The sequence below is a fragment of the Pristiophorus japonicus genome, chromosome 5 (assembly GCF_044704955.1).
Source record: "Pristiophorus japonicus isolate sPriJap1 chromosome 5, sPriJap1.hap1, whole genome shotgun sequence".
NCBI lineage: Eukaryota > Metazoa > Chordata > Chondrichthyes > Pristiophoridae > Pristiophorus > Pristiophorus japonicus.
Genome location: NC_091981.1, coordinates 22,527,077 through 22,548,206, shown reverse-complemented (window position 1 = coordinate 22,548,206; position 21,130 = coordinate 22,527,077). Strand labels below are relative to the sequence as shown.

Sequence of the window (21,130 nt, the reverse complement as noted above, 5' to 3'; positions counted from 1 at the left end):
TCCTTCAGGGTGGGTCTTCATTAGCAAGTGTAGACAAAGAACTCGAGGCCCCATTGGGTATTGAGTTTTTAGGAGAACCTCAATAGGCCAAAAGGTCTCGCCAATATATCTTTCCAGGCCCACCCCTAAAGCAAGAATAAAAGTAACTCTAAGCCCAAAATAATACTCTAAGGCAAAGGGTAGAGGGAAAAACCAGGAGTTAGGCTGGTCAATCACTTGTGATAGTAATCCCATACTTTACCGAAGGAAGCTAGGCTCTAGATGAGAGGAAGAGGCTGCAAGCCAGAGAACTGCTCACAGCCGTTTGTCTGATCGAGATCGGTATCAGCTACTTGTCACGGTCGTATGTTTTTGCTGTATAATGTGTGTGTTATATTCCTTCTTAAACTCTGATTAAGTACAATATTCCCACGAGATTGGTTTACAGTCAAACCTGATTAATAAAGTGACCAGAGATAGCCTTAACTGACAATTTCTAACTTGCTTTTATATTTAATGCCGTATGCATAAAACCCAAAATATAAATTTGCCTTGATGGATTATTTGACCTATACCTACACCTATATCCATGTATCACATCCCAGATCTCTGTGCCATCACTCAAAAATATAATTTAGGGTATATTCACTCCACTATTCTTGTACTATTTCAGATTTCTCTGCACTGAATTTTACTTTCCCACTCCTTTAATCTCCTGCGTTCTTAATCAGTTTATCATTTCCCTCACCCAATTTGACACAATCAATATCATTCCTCCTGTGTCTATGATAAATTATTTTGATAACCAGTCACATGACCTTATAAATAAATTCTTTAAAATAAGTGTCAAATGGAAGACACCTTGGTACCTGCTGGGGTAATATTCACACATGGTAATAAGCATGTTAAGAATAAGAGTAGCAAGGTCAGTCTCATTCAGCACCGCCTGTCCATTGGCTAACAGGCACCATTTCAGCTGTGGAATGGTCTGCAGTGCCCGCCAGCCATCCATGCCCTGTGCCCAGCAACGGGTCTTTGGCGTTAATACATTTGTTTTCCAGAACTCTTGCATCTAGGGCAGAAAAGATATAGTTTTAACCTGTGGACAGTAAATATTGATGAGCAGAGTTAAATTTAGGTAGGTTACATGATTTTAAAAAATAAGCTATACTTCGACATATCCAGTTGTAGGAATAATTCAGGGGAGGAGGAGAGGAGATTGTGTTCACAAGAACTGTTTGGTGATCACACCAACTGATTCTATTGTGGATTCCTTGTGTTGTGAATTTCTCATGTTGGATCCCTCAATATTTGATGTTGGCCCACCTGGGCAGACATGTCCTTTAGGTCAATAATCAACTGAAACTAAAGCTGGTATCAGGAAGTCGAGCTAAATATTGCCACATGGTACTGGTTGTAATTAAGAGACTCATCACTGGATTTCCAGATTAGGTGGCCAGGCTTTGGCAATTTGCCTCAAACCCCCAAAATGTGGTGGGGGTCAGGGAGGGAAAGAGACTTGGAGAAAATAATCAACAGGGGTAAAAATGAAATTTAAGTCACCTTCATTGGCCAATTCCATTTCTTCCTTTAGATGTATCCATTTTGCTTTTGAATAAATGTCTACGGCAATTTATTATAAAGACTGAAGACAAAACAGCTTGATTTCTCAGCTAGTTCAATTTTGTTGCAGCTAGCGCCGAGAAGAGACATGTACTTTTGGCCACAATTGGGGTTAGACTAGGAATCTACTTATTTTCAAAATTAGCACATCAACACAGAGCAACCAAAAAGATACAGTACTTCACTGCACTTTGAAGAAGAGGCAAAGGAACTTATAGTAAACTACAATAAAATTGGTGTTAAGTTTAGAGAATTGCTGCTGTAAGGTCTAGCCATAGTATAAGCAAAAGATCATTCCAATAAAACATACCTCTTCAAAGCTGTAAGGACCAAGTCTCTCCTTATCGGCATTTCCAAAGTACCATTCTTTTTCACTTTCTCTCTTCATGTCGGGTGCTGCTTCAATAACATTGCTCTGAAATTAAACATTAACTCAATATTTCTCAAATATTTCAGATGTTCTCAAAGCATGCTGCAAGTGAACCAATCATACTCACCTGCAATGGAACGGTAGCTCTGCTTGTATGAAGGTGCGCTAGTGTAAGCAAATCCACAAGGATTCTCACTCCAGTGGAATCCATGACATCCTTAACATTTTTCTGTAACAAATTGCAGTTTCCCAGTATTCACTTTCATGATTTAGTTTCCAGTTACTATTCAGTTCTACTACTTCACATCAATTAGGTATTTTAGTAACATGCACAAAAAACAACAATATCCATGTGCTTTTAAAAAAAAGAGGCAAGTAACATTTTCGAAATTGATACTTTCTCACCTTGTTAAGAATCAGTTTGTTTAGAAAAAGAATAAGTCTGTCTCTCTCCAGTCTGTCTGTACACTGCAAAACACAAGGTCAATGTCACCTGTAATTTACTTTGGTTGAAGTCTTGATCATCATTGTGAAGTAAATGCTAATTAAAGGATTAGATCCCAACAATGACTTTGGATATATCACCTAATGTTTAAAATGGCTTGGTTTTGTTAAAATCACTTAATTTAGAAGATTATTGGGACTGTCCCAATTACTGCAGATTACACCATAAATCATACACATTATTCACAAAGAACAAGCACCTCAGGTAAATATGCAAGAGGAAAATGCTCAGAGTCTAAACTATAATTGGTTGGATTAGTATCTTAAATTCACTAATTGCAGATTCCATTGATTGATTATAGATTATGTTAATTATATACTCCTATTGCAAGGACAACAACAGTAACAAAGGCTCAGGAGAAGAGTTAGGAAATGGTGCATTACACAAATATAGTTACTACAAATAACTTGATATTAAATTCCACTCATTTCTTAGCAATAATGTAATTAACGCACTTACTAGAACCACTGGGAAAGTCAAGATTGAGTACACTCTATGAACTTCAGCAAATCTTAAAAAAATTAAATGATGCTGCATCAAAAGAAATTGTTTAGGACCAACTGGTGGCCAATCTAACTTGCTCCCCTCCCAAAACATGAACAAACACTTAAGAATTTCAATTACCGCTTTCAATGTAGAATTCGTGGGTGGGATCTTCCTTATTCTTTGTTAACCTAACAATATTTAGGATGTCGTGTCAAATGAAACTTAGAGCCCATCTTAGGGTAAACACTGCCCTATTTTACTGGCAAGGTTCCATTTGAAAAACATAGATTTCATTCACCTGATTAGTTTCATAACCATAAAAGGGACTCAGGAAATGGAGAGACTAGCTAATGCCAAAGCTGAACTTTCTGGTCTTGTGCAGCAAAGTCTCAGCAGTCTTGTTTTGAAATGTTGTCACGAATGTGTCCAGATAATTCCACTATTAAATTAGGTTTTGGTTTTATCCAGATGCAAGGTCCACCCTGCTGAACATTCGCTTCCCATACTTAACCTGAATGAAAACCTGGTCAAAAGATGCCACAGACTGAAGGCAGAATGCATGCCAAGAACTATGAGAGGATTGGAGGGCGATAGCAATAGCCATATTAGTGATCTTTGGATGCAAGATTTTCCAAAATACCATCAGATGTCAAACAGTACCATCTGCAGGGCTTCTGGAAAACTTGACGATCTCAGCCAGATTCTGCTTGCCAAACATATCAATTTGAGAGAATTGCTGGAGTCCATTTTACTTTGCCTGCAGTAGTCCAGAAGTTGCTGATGCAGTGGGGAGGGAGGGAGGGAATACGCCACTGCTGCACTGTTTTATAACACTCAAACCCAGTCACAGTCTTAATTTGTGCTATCCCGTTAATATCCATGCTCATCTCTTTCCTCAAAGATGGCCCCTGCCTCGCCCCAAAAAATCAACTGTTTGGATTCTTTCCAGTAATCAGACTGTATTCTAAAATGCTAACTTGCTATAACTAAAATTCACAAGTGTTGCAAATAAAGGTTTCCACTGTGGTTAATTAATCATGCACTTAGCCCTAATGGGTGCACAACATTAGAGGAAGTTAGTAAATCAATTCAGTACAAGTAAAGTTTCAGCTGAGTCAGGGCTTTCAGAGATGAATAGGCCCAATTTAAAAAGACTAAAGTAAAAATAAATTCCACAGGGAATTGGGATGTATGGCTTTTCTTCGACTCCTGAGAGCAGTCATTTCAGATTCACCACATCATCGAACTCACTAGTCGATGGAGCTGCACTCCATCAGTGAGGATTCACGATACTGGCTGCCTCAAGCAATGCCATCACTGAAATGAATGAAAGACCTGCCATTGCACTGCCATTCAAGGGCTGAATTGGCATCAGTCTTACCATGTGTGAGGCAAGTTCTTTTTCTTTAATAATAACAAAAAATGCTGGAAACTCTCAGGCAGCATCTGTGGAGAACAGAGTTATCGTTTCAGGTCGACAACCTTTCGTCAGAACTGGGAGAGGTTTAGAGAACAGAGGAGGCTGTGGGGAGACCTTATTGAGGTGTGTAAAATTATGAGGGGTCTAGACAGAGTGGGTAGGAAGGACCTATTTCCCTTAGCATAGGGGCCAACAACCAAGGGGGCATAGATTTAAAGTAATTGGTAGGAGGTTTAGAGGGGATTTGAGGAGACTTTTTTTTTCCACCCAGTGGCTGGTGGGGGTCAGGAACTCTGCCTCAAAAGGCAGCAGAGGCAGAAACTCAGTTTAAAAAGTACTTGGATGCGCACTTGAAGTGCCATAACCTACAGGGCTACAGACCAAGAGCTGGAAAGTGGGATTTAGGCTGGATAGCTCTTTGTTGGCTGTCACTGACACGATAGGCCGAAATGGCCTCCTTCTGTGCTGTAAATTTCTATGATTCTATGATTCCACAGCTTTTAAGTAGAGAGCCAGCAAAAAGGGGGCAGGAAAAGAACAAAGAGGTCTGAGTTCGAGTGGAGCAGTGATGTCAAGTGATGATGGTGCAAGACCAAAGGAGGTGATAATGAGAAGTATAGAAGCAAAAGATGAGTCTCATCCACTCTAACCTATGTCCTTGGCTTCCAATACTGTTCCAATGAAGCTCAAGGCAAGTTACTGGAACAGCACTTCATCTTCTGACTCAGCATTTTACAGCCTTCTGGTCTTAACATGGAGTTCAACAACTTCAACCACCCATTTTCTGTGGGACAGCAGCTGCTGCTGGTGATGGAGGATGGCTGTACCGCAAGCCACAGGGGATGGAAGAGGTGCAGGCTGGTGTTTGGGGTGGGGATCTCACATGGCCGGCAGGGTGGTCCACACTTCCTCTCTTCAGGTCACATTCCCAGGCCACGGTTAACTTTCCATCTTTACTAGATTTTCCAAAATTCCCTCCTCTTCTGCTATTCGGCTGTAACTACAGGCACCTTCCTCTGACCCATCGTTTGTTTCCTGGCTCTGTATTTGCTCAAGAGCTGTACATCTCTCGCAACTTCCAGTTCTGATGAAAGATCATTAACTGTTTCTCTCTCCACAGACACTGCCTGACCAGCTGAGTGCTTCCACCATTTGTGGTTTTTATTTCAGATTTCCAGCATCGTGTTTTTGCTGGTCTTTTAAGTTTGATTAAGTTTAGCATTTACAGGTTTACAAATGAACAAAATTGTGACTGCAATCAGCAAGGAAAAGGTATACATAAATTCATGATTCGGGGTATAGTGCCTGCATTATGACTAATGCCATACTGACTTGCAATAGTTACAGTGGCCATTAGAACTATTGAGATGGGGCTCCACTCTGTGTTCCACTAATGTGGACTCTAATTATCTGAACACTAGCAGACAGTGTTGGACTGATTGCAGCACTAAGTCATGCGGCTCAAGGTCAATTCTTCCTCCATGGCCTTAGGGGACATGAACATAACTCAACTAGCAGTCATTTTGGAGCATTCATACGAATATTTTATTTTCTCCTTCTGCTTCTTTAAGCTGGAACCACAAGTGTCTCCATCAATGAGTCATCCTATTCTATAAAGTACCTTTCTAGAACAGTAAATGTTCATGTTCTGCAGCATTACCTGCTAGATTGTGCACATCAGGAAACTATTTGGTGGACATATGCAAAGATATTTTGAGGATGTCAGTTACTCTAAAGTAATTCATGGCAAGGTGTAAAATTCTTGCAACTGGGCAGTGCAATGAATGTGCCTACTTTAGCGTCAGCAAGCTTATAGCAAAAGAGCTGCTCAGATTGTAAAGTTGGAAACTACTTCAAGATATTGATTCAGAACAGGGTCATTATGTTGCAGGGGGCACCACATGACCACTGTTACTTCAGAATGAGAGGCGATCTCATTGAAATTTAGATTCTGAGTGGTGCACGACAGGGTAACTGCCGATAGGCTGCTCCCCTGGCTGGAGAGCCTAGAACTAAGGGACATATCAGGATAAGGGGTCGGCCATTTAGGACTGAGATGAGGAGAAATTTCTTCACTCCAAGGGTTGTGAATCTTTGGAATTTTCTACCCAAGAGGGCTGTGGATGTTACGTCGTTGACTATATTCAAAGCGGAGATCGATAGATTTTTGGACTCAAGGAAATTAAGGGAGATGGGGATCGGGTGGGAAAGTGGAGTCGAGATCAAAGATCAGCCATGATTTTATTGAATGGCTGAGCACGCTCGAGGGGCTGTATGGCCGACTCTTAACATCTAAATAGGAGCATGCCAGGTCATTGGTTGAATTCCTGGATTCCAATTCCTTAAGCATAAACTGTACAGCTACCCAGTTGCAGGTACCACTAAGACATTTCTAGGTACTCCCACTGAAGGAAAAAATGGTTAAGATAACATTGTGGACAAGGAATCGAAGGAAAACAGGAACAAAAGGTGACTTGATTAAACAAACTTTGATTCTCTTTGCGTCAAAATATATTTATTTCTTAAACCCATTTAAATACTTGTGATTTTCACTGACAATAAGTTGTATTTATAGAACACCTTTAACGTAGTGAAATGTCCCAAGGAGCTTCACAGATTAGGGGACTAAAAATTTGACACCGAACCACAAGGAGAAATTAGCACAGGCTTGGTCAAAGAGGTAGGTTTTAAGGAGCGTCTTGAAGGAGGAAAGAGGGGTAGAGAAGCAGAGGTTTAGGCAGGGAGTTCCAGAGCTTGGGGCCTCGGCAACAGAAGGTACGGCCACCAATGGTTAAGCGACTGTAATCAGGGATGCTGGGAAGGAGGGGGGACAGCGACATTAGAGCAGGGGGAGGGGTCAGACATCTCAGGGGGATTGTGGGGCTGGTGGAGATTACAGAGATGGGAGGGGCAAGGCCAAGGGATTTGAAAACAAGGATGAGAATTTTGAATATCGAGGTGTTGCTTAACGGGGAGCCAATGTAGGTCAGCGAGCACAGGGGTGATGGGTGAGTGGGACTTGGTGCGAGTTAGGACATATGCAGCCGAGTTTTGGATCACTTCTGGTTTACGTAGGGTAGAATGTGGGAGGCCAGCCAGGAGTGTGTTGGAATAGTCAAGTCTAGAGGCAACAAAGGTAGGGATGAGGGCTTCAGCAGCAGATGAGCTGAGGCAAGGGCGATGTGGAAATAGGCAGGCTTAGTTATGCTGCGGATAAGTGATCAAAAGCTAATTAAAAGGTTCAAATATTACAAGGTTGCCAACAGTCTGGTTCAGCCTCAGACAGAAGTTGGGGAGAGGGATGGAGTCAGTGGCTTGGGAACAGAGTTTGTGGCGGGGACCGAAAAGAATGGCTTCAGTCTTCAATTTCTGCTCAGTAGGACCCAAGATCGAGTTACAAACCAGGGTGTTGTATATTGGTAGAACTTGTGCAGAGTCAGACCACGTAGTGACTGGGACTCTGGAAGTAGCTAACATGTCTGAAAGCATAGTAAAGGGACAGTTGTCTATGACTTACACACGAGCTATCCCACCGTGTATGGAGGGCAACAGATGAATAAATTCCTTAATAAAACAGCTGAACATTGCCCCGTTTAAAAAATGCTTTGATAATATTTTGCAAAGTACAAATAATACAGGCTAGCAACTTAAATTAACTTCTACTTGCAATGTCCTAACAATGAAAATATAACACGCCCAATTTTAACCCCAGCTGTACAGTTTTGGAGGGGAGAAAAATGAAGTCAGAGAAATTCGAAGGCTAGCACAACTGTGGCGTTAATGCTATTGCAACCAAGATAGAATTTGTACCATTGAGAAATCGAGGTCCCATGTGCAGCTTGTCTAAAGATGTGCTAAGCTATCAAGAACAAAGTTCAAAAGATTGGTTGTGCTCACCCTGTCCAGCATTCCAACAATGTATTTAGTATCACTGAATGGTCCTATCTCCTCATAGCATTTGCCGTAAACAATGGTCAAAGCTTGTAAGCATAAACACTTCATATTCACTTTAGGAGTAAGCAAGAAGCGATGATACAACTCATTGAAAAATTCATACCTGCAATAAATGCACACATTGAAAAAAAATGGTACAAGGAGGAAAATATAATTAGAGAAATCTTGTTACATGGACTCAGGCTTACGATCTCTTGATTGCACCAGTGTCTTCATTATCACCTTCTTCCAACAACAGACGTAGATAATAATCTCCAATTTTGATTTCATCTACAAGGCACTCGTATCTAACCTGAACGAAAAGCAAAATAATGGGCATCAGCGCCAAAAATTCCCCGACCAATTAAAAGCAGTATCATATGCACTAGGCAAAGCAGACATTACATACAACCACTCTTCCTAGAGGAATATGATGTACAAAACAAAAGACACACGAGCAACAGAGAACACAAAATGGCTGACCGTATAATACCCTTCACTTAGATTCCTGACAGTTTCTCTATTATTAGCTTCGTCAATGTTATGAATTGTTTTCAGTTTTAGTGGAAACTTAGTGAATATATGAAAAAGTTTAAGATTCAGCTAAAGGGAAACTGCATTTTCAGCAGCGATTAAAAGTGAGCTTTTACACAAAATTAGTTGAAAGTTAATACCTTTGCAACATCAATGAAAATTTCTAGATTTAATTAACCGTCCAAGACAAACTACCTACAATTGTAGAAACACAAACCACAGCAAAGGCAAATCTTGAAGTTACAGGGTGAGATTTCAGTCACAACCAATGTTCAAATCTGGTTAGTGACAATAGGACCCAATTCAGCTTGAAACACATCACTGGCTGGCAAGAGTTAAGTGATGCATTTCTGATGAATGAAAGAAGACAAGCAATATAAACTCGATGGAACAGAGATATCTGGGGGTTCACATGCACAAATCTTTGAAGGTAGCAGAACAAGCAGAGGAGGCTGTTAAACATACGGAATCCTGGGCTTTATCAATGGAGGATATGATTTGCCAGATTATCTGGAGACAAGTGGGAAGAAACTTTGCCTCCAGTGGGGACAGGTCAACACTTTCAGATTCCCCTTTTTGAGGAGGAGATGGCTGTGTCATGGACATGTCTTTTTGCCAAAAGGTTCTCACGAGGACCTGAGTTAAGCAGTTAATGAGTAAGCCTGGCATACCACATTTGACTTGAACCAGTTGATTGGCACAACTTAAACTGTCCCATGGCAGTCTTTCAACCAAGCTAAAAGCAGATGTCCATCATATAACTGATTAGGAAACTAAGATGTGGGACAATTTCTGGCAGGTTATCTAGAGGACAATTATTGCATATCCTTGCAGCCAGAGCTCAGCATTAAATGACAGCTTGCCGCAGAGTCAGAAGGTAGAGTTGAAGTCCTATTACAGGACTTAAAAGCACATAATTTAGGCCAACACGTCAGTGCAGTATTGAGGCAGTGCTACATTGTTAATGGGGTGTTTATTCAGATGAGGCATTAAGCTGCTGGTTCAGGTGGAAATCAGATCTCTGGCCACTGACCGCCCTGCCAGCAGAAACAGCTTTGTATATTGGCCACCCTCCAACAGAAAAGCAATTCTCAGCCACAGCTAACTACTCAATGATTTCCCTGTGAGGCATGATGCAACTCTTCTGTCATCACATGAGAGAAGCCAATGTCTGCTAAGTAATAACGGTTACAAAAATTCATTAATTGTGTCTGTGATTCCTTTCCTGGACATGTACCTGTGCCAACATTTTTATTTTAAGCCCTATCCACTAGTCAGGTTAGAACTGCTTTCAGAGGCCACACCTCAGTGGAGTGCACCTGACAGTTATCTCCAACCCCATCTTGCCAGATCCATTGCATGTGTTTTCCTGGTGCAATACATAGCAGGTCAAATGGTAGAACAAAAGCTTAGCCAGAGTGAAGTAACTGTACAGTCACCGTAATGAATTTAAATCCTAAATGATTTTTTTGTGTTAACATTAATAGAATACAATAAAAAAGGAACAATGATGTTTTAACAGCATTAATGAAAATAGTCTGTCTCTTACTTCAAATTCCTGGTGATTCCAAGAGATAACACTAGAAATGCCCAGTTCTCTGTCGATGTTAAAAGCCCTCATCTCTGCCTCAAATGCATCTCTTAATTCTTCTCTCGTTTTGTAATTCCAGATTAAGTTAGATTTGGCATGATCCATCTGAAATCTGTGGGAGGGGAGAAAACTGGTTATTTCAATTTGTTTGCATTAGATTCTTTTTACGAAATTCAGAATGTTAACTAAGTTTAAGCATCACTTCCTACAACTAAATGTATCAAAAATAAGACAACTACAGACAAGATATACACTCCAGCATTTATAGTACAGCTGTACAATGCAGAAAGCAGCTATTCAATATATGGCCAGTTCTTAAGAGTCCCTGAAGCCTCTCAAAAGCACCATGTAATAGAAGTCACAAAAAAAACCTCAGGTTCAATCCCCAGGAGGAAAAGTTTCTGAAAGTTCACGATTTCCCCTACTGATAGTACATGGACGCTGGTGATTGCGGGATCAGCCTGTGCTGTTGTGTGGTCCACAGCCAAACAGTGGATGCAGACTGCTCGGGGTCACCTGTAAATTGCTAATTCAACAAGGTACCCGTGTGAGCATATCACAGCACTGGTCAGATAGGAGTGGGAAGAGGAGTAGCGAAAATAGTAGCAGGCATTTCACCACCTACTTCTCACCCCTCATACAAAAAGGAAGCAATGAAACAGAACAGTTCAGAATGTAAAAGGCCTTACTTATAGTAGAACAGGTCCCAGTTTGCCTCTATTTTAATCCTTTGTCGTCTTTTTCTTAAAATAACTGGTTTTTGGTTTGGATTCTATAAATCAAAAGAAAAAAGTCTGCTTTAAAATAATTTCTTTGATGCAAATATTGACTCCTACAGCAAACAAGGTTACAACTATTTGTGGCTGGCCTACTACAGGTGCATAGAAACATAGAAAATAGGTGCAGGAGTAGGCCATTCGGCCCTTTGAGCCTGCACCGCCATTCAATGGGTTCATGGCTGAACAGAACACAAGATCGCTCTAATACTCTAATTTGGGTGTTTAATGCTTGTGCATTTAAAGTTATACTTGAAATTTGTGGGTTTTTTTTTTAAAAAGAGCATCATGATTGACTTATAATCTTAACAGGGCTGAACAATGAAATTCAGGATAGGAAACCCAAAAATAAAGACTGTACAATAAAAGGGATTATTCAGGAAAGGGTGAACAGACTGGATCGCTTCTTGAAAAAAGGCTGAGGGGTGACCCAATAGGGGTCTTTAAAATTATGAAAGGTTTTGATAGAGTGGATAAAGAGAATATTTCCACTTGTGGGGAAGAGCACGACTATCTTATATTGATGGCCTCCAAGCAACAAGAAATCCAACAGAAATTAAGAAAATTCTTTACCCAAAGAGTGATGAGATTGTGGAACTCGGTACCAGTGTGGTTGAAGCAAATAGTATCGATACATTTAAGGGGTGGTTAGACAAGCATGAGGGAGAAGGGAATACAGGGTTATGCTGATAGATTTAGATGAAAATAGACAGGAGGAGGCTCGAGTAGAGTATAAACGCTGGCATGGACTGAATGGCCCGTTTATGTGCCGGATATCCTATGTAATTCAATTTAAAGGCTTCAGACATTAAAAGTCCATGTATGTATAATTGAATATTTTGAACAGTGAAAATCAGTTGACATTGATCTTTTTACACTTCATCTGCATTCAGGACCCATACACGAAGTATTTAAAATGTGGTAAATAAGGGAGTGCCTGTAGATGTTATTTATATGGACTCCCAGAAGGAAATCAATACAGTTCCACACAAGAGACTTAAAAAAAAAAGTGCGCATGGAATTGAAGGCAACCTACTGACCCGGACAAGCAATTAGTTAGGAGGTAGGGAGTAACGATAACACGTATGGACTCAAGTTGGCAGGATGTGACCAGTGATATCCCCAGGGATCTGCACTCAGGCCTCAGCTTTCACTATATTTATCAATGACTTAGATGAAGGAATAGAGTGCCGTATATCCAAATGTGCTAACACCAAGCTGGGTGGCTTAGTAAATAGTGTCAATGGGAGCAGAAAGTTGTAAAGGGACATCAATAGATTGAGTGGGCAAAGCTGTGGCAGATGGAGTTCTAAGTGGAAAAGTGTACGGTCATCCACTTTGGACTCAAGATAGCTCAGAGTATTTTCAAAATGGCGAGAAGCTAGGCACTGGAGTAGCAGAGAGGGGGTCCTAGTACAGAAGTCACAAAAAGATGGTGGACAGGTTTTTAAAAATATATTTAAAAGGCTAATGGCATGTTGGCCTTTATCTCAAGCAGGGTGCATGCAATACAAAGGATGCAGGTTATATTACAGTTATACAAAGCTCTGGTTAGACCCCATTTAGAGTACTGTGTTCAGTTCTGGGCACGACACCTCAGGAAGGATACAAATTATTGGTCTTGGAGGGAGTGGAGTGCAGATTTACCAGAATGATACCAGAGCAAAAAAAGGTTACATTTGAGGATCGGTTGCATAAACTCAGCTTGTATTCCCTTGTGATTAGAAGATTAGGGAGTGAGTTGATTGAGGTGTTTAAGATGATTAAAAGGAGTTGAGAGTAGAGAGAGAGAAACTATTCCCTTGGGTAGGGAGGAGTCCAGAACAAGGGGTCATAACCTTCAAATTAGACCTAGGCCGTTTAGAAATAATGTCAGGAAGCACTTCATACAAAGGGTAGTGAAATCCAGAGCACACGCTCCCAAAAAGCTGTTGAGGCTAGGTCAAGAGAGAATTGTCAGAGATTGATATTGTTAGGCAAGGGTATTAAGGGTTAGAGAACCAAGGCGGGTAAGATGGAGTTAAGATTTAGATTAATGGCTGATCTGTTTGAATGGCAAAACAGGTTCAAGGGGCTGAATGGCCTATTACTATGTTCCTAAAATACTACAGATTCCAAGGCTCATTTTAGAAATGAAAAGCAAATAGTTAAACTTCAAAAGAATGAAGGCCCTAACTTTGTTGATTAAACATCATTCCTCATTCAAGCTCTGCATACTCCCTCTCCATTTTGTTGGAGGGGGAACAAACACTCGGAGCTTACGGTTAGGCATAGAGCATCCAGGCACTCTTCACCATACATTGTCAGATTAACACTGCTCGGTAGAAGCAGGCAAACAACTTGGTACAGTTTCAGCTCAGGTGCACTGGCATTTTTTGCTGCAATTTGTCAGAAATAGGTGTAACCCGTGACACTGCAGAATTTTAAGTTCAATGCAACTGGAGTTTCCGCGATCTTTTGTGCTAGTTTTAAAAAACGCGCTGGAAGCTGGTCCCGCCCATAAACCTGGCCACACCCCAGGATGAATTAATCACCTTTGGGAGTTTCCGCTAATTGAGCTGGTTTTCAGGCCTTCGAGGAGGCTCTAAAAATTAAGTGGGTTCTTTTGGGTGCAAGGGCACGAAATCATCATCATAATCATCATCGGCAGTCCCTCGACTAAAAATGAGTACTCAGGTGACTGATGAACTCATTTTAAATGGTGGAAAATGCTGTGCGTGAATTCTTTTAACGTGGGGTGGCCGTTGCACACCAGCCACCACATGGGCTTGAAGGAGCTAGGTCTTGGTCCAGTGGCAAGGGGATCAAAGAAAGGGTACTTATAGGCTCGATTTAAAAGCTTTTGAAATTTTTTTTTTTTGAATTTACTAAAAAACTGACTTCAGTACCCCAACAGAACTAGTAAATAATTGTATTTTTTTTTTTAAAACTCATTTTTAAATCATTTACAATCAAGTTACTCATGAGTGCTGGATTGACACCGATTAAAAAGGCTTCTTTTTTTTTTGAGATAAACCCATTTTCAGCTGTATTAAATCAAACTGCATCAAGTTACCACTCAAATATATCAAAGAATATTTTTTAAAGCAAAATTTAAAATACAAATACTGCTCAGTGGCAGATTTTACGGTCGGTGATAACCAATGAGTTTAAGCGGAAACTCAAGGGGAAAAAAAACATCTCAAGACTTGCGCAGTTTTGAGCGCAATTTGCACCCAAAGCGGAAACTCAACGCCTTGTATTTATACAGAGCATTTAAAACAGCAAATCACCCCATGGGACACTAATGGAAGGAAAAGACAGATTAGATTCAAGCACGAGTAAAGGGAGGTGCCCAATGCTTCAGTGATACCAGTTATTGAAGGTGGGGATAGATGCATCACTACTGAGAATTTATAATGCGGAAGCAAGGCTCTGCCATCAATGGTAGAGTTGGGAGGCCGGGGGGAGGGAGTTTAGACACAGTAGACGTGTCAAACGTGGGGCACGGATAACGACATAGGATTGAAAGGTTACAGAGATAGGGTGGAGCTAGGCCATGCAGCAGTCTGTAGATGAGGATTTTGAAGTAAAATAAAATTAAATACGAGGCACCATCTTCATCACATCTTGAAAATAAAGCATTATAAAGCTAAATCTTTATCTTGATCACTGAACAAACTAACTAGTGATACTTCACAGACAAGAGATGCGTGAATGCACCAGCAATTTGTGGAATCGAGTTACGAGTCAGAACATAGACCAGGTGAAGCTACGGAAATTAATTAGAAAGTGAATATTCAAATCAGCTCAAATAACCAGTTAAAATGTTAGCTAGATAGCAAAAGTTACACTTGCAGATTTCAACGACACCAACTATTGAACACAAAACAATGGGCTGGATTTTTCTATCTGGTGGCTTGCTACAGATGAGCACCACTCCGAATGCAAAATTTCTCAGATTCTCTTCATCATTTCCCCTGTAACATAGGCACCTATTGGACCTAGTACTGTACAACTGTTGGTAAATTTGTCCAGTGTGTGGGGGTTATTATTTGGGGGCCGGGGGCAGAATGGTCCACCAATTATACTTGGAACACATGCCTGGAATTGTTAAAGTGTCAGGATTCAGTTGCATCTAGTGCACAAGGCTCATTGGAAAAACACATTTTCAACAGCCATCAAGCTTCATGCCAAGTGAGGGGGAACACATCCTCTTAAAGGACCCACTTTCGGAGAGGAAACATTTCATCACAGATCAGCATTTTCACTGTCATATCCTCTTGGTCTTCAGCAACAGTTTCCTGCATAGTACCTTTTTAAAAATACTTAAAAAAAAGAACAGTTGTGATGGGGACAGCTGTTTTAAAATCATTACCAACAGGTAAAAAAGCCACAATTGATCACCCAGCTTAGCCTTGAGCAAAACCCAGCCCAATGTACAAAAAGCAACCACACCAAGTGCAGACAAGTTAAGTCAACAAAAAGCAGCTTGTACTTACCAGATTGTTCCTGTCCTGATTTTGAATCCATAGCAAGAACAATGGGGAGGGGGGGGGGGGGGAGAAACAAAGTAAACTTTAAAAACAAGAGGAAACAAAGTGTTCCAGACAGCAATGGTCAGTGTTTGTTAATACAAACCTGAGAAAAAACACAACGATGTTAATACAACAAATGACTGTCCATTTTCTGAGAGGAGGGGGATAGAAATGTATCTCCTCCCCATATAAACCCATCAAATAAAATACAAAGTCAAATTTATATAGATCCTTCAAACCTCAATCTTTAAATATTTTTACAAGCAATAAAATGGTGCACAAAAGGATTTCATGATTGTGTTCTATTACACAGGCAATACCAGTTTAAGCTGTACCACTTAGTGTTGCAATGGGTTCACATGAAGTCCTTGACCATATTGGAACTCAAATATGCCATGAATGGCAACTTGCAATCTTATAGCACAGCCAGTGGCCATTCACCCCATCAGGTCCACTCTTTGAAAGCTATCCAATTCGTACCACTGCCCTGCTCTATCCCCATAGCCCTGCAAAACTTTCCTTTACAAATATATCCAATTCCCTTTAGAGACGACTGAATCTGCTTCCACCACCCTTTCAGGGAGCGCATTCCAGATCATAAAGTAAAAATATTCCCCTTGTTTTCGCCCATGGTTCTTCCACCAATTATCCTAAATCTTGTGTCCTCCGGTTACAGACCCTCCTGCCAGTGGAAACAGTTTCTCTTTAACACCATCAAAACCCCTCAATTTTGAACGCCTCTATAAAATCTCCCCTTAACTTTCTCTTTTCTAAGGAATACAATGCAACTAGGAGACCAGGTAGGTTAATTACATTTCTTTACTTAAAATGTATTAATTTTTTGGGCCTTTTAGCAAATTAATTTGAATATCGGAGTACAATAGATCTTTTTAGGGGGGGGAAATTTAAATGCCCATATTTGGTAAAAGTTAAGATTTAATTTCACATTAGTACCTCATGCACATCCCTTTAGAATCTTACAAAATACATGTTAGAAAGCTCCTCTTGTTGAATTATGTTCTGCTGCAGTGAACTTATAAATAGGACGCACTGATCACAGCTTATCATTTCTATTCATACCACTGAAGCAGAACTGCAGATGCTCGCAGGTGAATTCTACAGAACATAGGTCTCCAGGACACCACCAATTGGAATTTACAAAACTATAACGTGCCCAGACCTTAGGATCTATGAGGAAGGGATCTTTAAAGAATCCTGATGACAGTGCAGCAGGTAGTTTTATCCATGGATTAGCCCACAGACAACCTGGAACTGTATTAAATCATAGCAGGGTTCTCAGGAACAATGACCTATTTGCAAGGTCACACATGGGAGATGTAGGAAAAGCTGCAGTAAACCCACGGTCACATGGGCGAGGCAGCAAGTGAGGGTAACGAAAGCCAGAGAACTCACCAGCGGGCTTGAGAGAGCCAGAAGTTTCAACTCACGACCTCGGAAGCAAATGACATCACTGAGCCAGGGATGACACTAATCAGTGTTTTGAGAATTAATTCTGCAATTCTGGCCATTTCCCCCCCCCTCCCCCCAATCCCAAGTATTTAATTGCATGTAGAGGTTGAATAATGAATGTGTTTTTAAAACTTGTGTCATGGAGCACAAGTGTTATTGGGCAAATAGCATTTTTCTTTTTAAAGCAGTAAATAGCTTTTCTCGCCAAAAATACTCCTCCCAGACATTAACAAATTGGTCAAGTACATTTAGCTAGATTCTTCATTTCCCACAAAAAAAATTACAGAATAATCACAATCCTCTTACCTCCTTTTGAACAATGCCCATTCTGTCCCTCCAGTGCAACAAAAGTAAATCAACCTTTTCTTTGGCAAATTTTTCTACCTCTTTAGCAGCTTTTCCAGCCCGCCGCTGCCACTCTGGAACCTTACCAAATTTACCATATTGATCCTGTTGAAATTTAAATAAAGTATTGAGAGAAACACACAACACATACCTGGAACCGAAAGTATTCACAGGAAATTACAAGTCTGAATTTTCAAATTTTACTTGAAAAAAAAAAGAGGTTGAGCTCATCTAGGATAGAGCGATTAACACAGGATACTACAGCACAAGTCTTGTAATTGGGTAAAAACTAGTGTGCCTCAAGGAAAAAGATTTTCTACTGGTGTAGCGGAGGGATGGTTGCAGGCTTGTGTCTCACTGCAATCAGCTCCTGATCCAACGCTCATAGAATAGTAAACCTGATCTGACATTTATGCAACAGTAAGCCAAGGCTGCAGAGAGAGGGAAATAAATTGGGAGGTGGTTCCTGGTGGCCAGCTACAGGCACTCTGGGACCTGGGTACGTGCCTCCTTAGCTGCAGTGGTCAAACCAAGGGTGTAAAAATAAAAGGAACACTTAGCATTTCTTGCAAATTCCCAAATATTTAAAAAAAATTCTTGTGGGATTGGCAAGGCTGGCATTTACTGCCCATCCCTAGCTGCAGTGGGCCTTCTTGAACTACTGTTAGCGGTTTGGTACAACCGAGTGGCTTGCTGGGCCACTTTAGCAGGCAGTTAACATTGGTGTGGGACTGGATTCACCTTTAGGCCATACTAGGCAAGGACAACAGGTTCCTTTCTGTAATGTATTTGCTTCATGGGTTCTTTGCTTAAGAATTCATAGCAACTAATTGCTATCAAGAACTAGTTGATTTATTAACAAAGGTTTATCACACTACACATCACCAGTTCATCATCATCATCATAGGCAGTCCCTCGGAATCGAGGAAGACTTGCTTCTTAACAGGAGTCCTTAGATGACTGAATAGTCCAATAAGAGAACCAGAGTCGCTGTCCACTCGGCTCACAACTGCATACCTCATCGTGGATGACCTAGACCCAACTGACTGGTGTTTTATTGAGTCTTGTGAACATCACGTGACTGGTTAAGCCACTCTCAATGCAACAGCTCCACAAACCTGTGCGTGCTATATTACACCTTCCCTAAAAAGGACACTGATGAACCATTAGGTTTTTAACAATCCAACCGCTTCATGATCACTTCTACCATCGGATTCTTTAATAAATGAATTCAAATTCTCAAACTGCCACAATGGAATTTGACTCGTGCTCTGGATTATTGGTCCAGGCCCATTACTAATCCAGTATCACCACACTACCATCTTGCTGGGTGACTACTTTAAAAGTACTTCAGTTCACTCCTCTTTCCATCTCCCAAGATTCTCCCCTCTCCTTCCAACGAGTAATTTTCTCTGGGAGGAGGGGCATTTCTATTTTGGTGACTCATTTTGAAAATAAGCCCTGATTTTCACTACTTACAGTTGCAATTTTTACATTGTCCCTGATGTGCATCCTGTCCATCTCTCTTTCTGGTACTTGCTCTGTGCTATCAAGGTATGCTAGTAAGCCTGTTGGCTGAAAACAAGAAAAAATTCAGTGTAAATACAAATTGTTTAAATCATTAAAAATTCATCTGATTAATAATTGAGAATACCGAGAAGCACAAGATTACACGGAGCATAAATAGGCAATAACCATGACAAACACCCAAACGATATGCAACCTCACTTTGGTTAAAAAACCCAGACAACCTCGACAGTATTACAGATTTCAGTACTGTGTTTTAAAACAAAGTTTGCCCTTTTTCTCGCAGTGGGTATTGAGAGAGAATACAATGTTGAGAAGCGCTTTAATCAGACAAGTACCACAGTGCTGCAGAAGACCTGATTAGAGATGCAGGGCTGGAAATTCACCAACCCTGTGCCCATTTTTTGGGCGATAATTTGTTGTTTTTAAACGAAAAACGGTGATCCGCTAGGTTCGCCAAAGTCTTGCGTCAGCGATTTTGAAATACCGCTGAAAAGCGGACCGGCCATAGTTTTGGCATACCTGTATTCTGGACGAAAAAAAAAAAAAGAGAAAATCTGCATTGTAGCCCCAAAAACTGCTGTAGGTATGAAGACCTTCAAAAGGTAAAGTCTTTATTTTTAAATTCTTTTCCAGCGACTCCATAGTTAAGTGGCTTGTGAATTTGGGATATTTTATTTTTTGCTTTACTTTTTTTGTTGCGTTCTCTCCCATCTCAGGAGTAATTGGCCTCGGACTAAAGTTGGTGAGGACCATGGTTTCCACCGCAAATCCGTGTGCAATGCCGATTTTTACCGCTGTGCGCATTTTGCAGCAAAACTTAGGCCTTTAAAAAAATGGTGGTGCAATTAGCAGTATTTTTGGCAAAAAATGCCGAAAAAATACCCCTATGGCCAAAAGACGAATTTCTAGCTCGCAGTATTTTAAGGCCAGGTTATTTGGTTGATACCTGGTTGAGATTCAATCAGTATATCCTACCGGCAAACAGGAGGAAAAAAGAATACTGGCTCAGCAGGCTGATTAAGTGAGCAGTTCAGCCATACCGGCCAAGATGGTTGCAGGTGTGACCAGGCTGTGCCGAGTTAAATAATTTCAACCAGGGCAGCACTTAGTGACTACAAATTACCTCAGCAATCCTGTGTTAGAGAGGGGGGGGGGGGGGGGGGGGGAAGGGGGCAAGGGGCAAAATATGACCCAAGATTCTTGCACAGACTTGCAGGATAGTGATCAGGAGCATGTGTGGATGCCTGGGACCAGATCCAGCTTAACAATAATACACTTGAACATATTAAGCAACATCCACTGTCAAGCTTTACATGAATAACGAGCAAAGGGGAGGGGTTACAAGAGGATAACTTTCCATAAAACTGCACCATAGCAGGGAGTGAACTCCGACAGGGCACAGGAGAAAACTTGAGAAAAAAGTATGTTGAACTCGCAAGTTTGCTAACTGATGGTATAGTCGGAGCAGAAACGCCAAGGTTTCCACCAAACTGGAAATGTCAATCTCTTCTTTGTTATACAGAAAAGACTAGACATTTTTATGAATACAAAATTTGAGACAATTGAGCATAGGTTACAACAATGAGATCACAATTCAAGGAATCAAATATAAGGAAATTAAAAAAGAGGAATAACTAAAGTCATGTGAAAACAAATCAAATAGAAGCAGCTAAATCCACTAATAAAGGAGGAAATAATCAAATCACTTCAGGTTTACTTTAGAAAACATTGCAGCTGCCAACTTGGTTTCGACACCAAGGACATACTACTTCAAACAACACTGCAAACAAGAGTCAGATAAAACCAGCATCGCCTCCATTTGAAATGTTCCACTGGCGGAGGAGATCAGAGAGTCAGAGGTGCGAGAGGCCAGAGAGAAATGTGAAGTGAAGCTAAGAATCCAAGTTGATTCTCTGGGACAGAGGAAAACAATGGAACAGGACAAGGAGATCGATTGATTTTCCCCTTGGTTTGGATAAGGGCACTGGCTGTGGCATTTGGGATGACTTTCTGTTGACTATTGGAAGCAGGGCGTACTGCAAGGAGCAAGA

The 21,130-nt window shown here is 40.8% G+C and overlaps 1 protein-coding gene across 1 annotated transcript in view; it reads right to left on the bottom strand.

The window, feature by feature from the left end:
• The window catches only part of LOC139264238 (dnaJ homolog subfamily C member 13), a 186,094-nt gene that overhangs the window by 81,979 nt on the left and 82,985 nt on the right, over window positions 1-21,130 (bottom strand). Inside the window, exons 19-29 of the mRNA XM_070880388.1 lie at window positions 19,029-19,124; window positions 17,511-17,654; window positions 15,699-15,713; window positions 11,131-11,213; window positions 10,400-10,553; window positions 8,526-8,629; window positions 8,281-8,440; window positions 2,378-2,440; window positions 2,100-2,201; window positions 1,913-2,017; window positions 849-1,051 (exon numbers count right to left, since the gene is read on the bottom strand). Coding sequence (XP_070736489.1) covers window positions 849-1,051; window positions 1,913-2,017; window positions 2,100-2,201; window positions 2,378-2,440; window positions 8,281-8,440; window positions 8,526-8,629; window positions 10,400-10,553; window positions 11,131-11,213; window positions 15,699-15,713; window positions 17,511-17,654; window positions 19,029-19,124 — 1,229 coding nt within the window. The remainder of the gene's footprint in view (window positions 1-848; window positions 1,052-1,912; window positions 2,018-2,099; window positions 2,202-2,377; window positions 2,441-8,280; window positions 8,441-8,525; window positions 8,630-10,399; window positions 10,554-11,130; window positions 11,214-15,698; window positions 15,714-17,510; window positions 17,655-19,028; window positions 19,125-21,130) is intronic.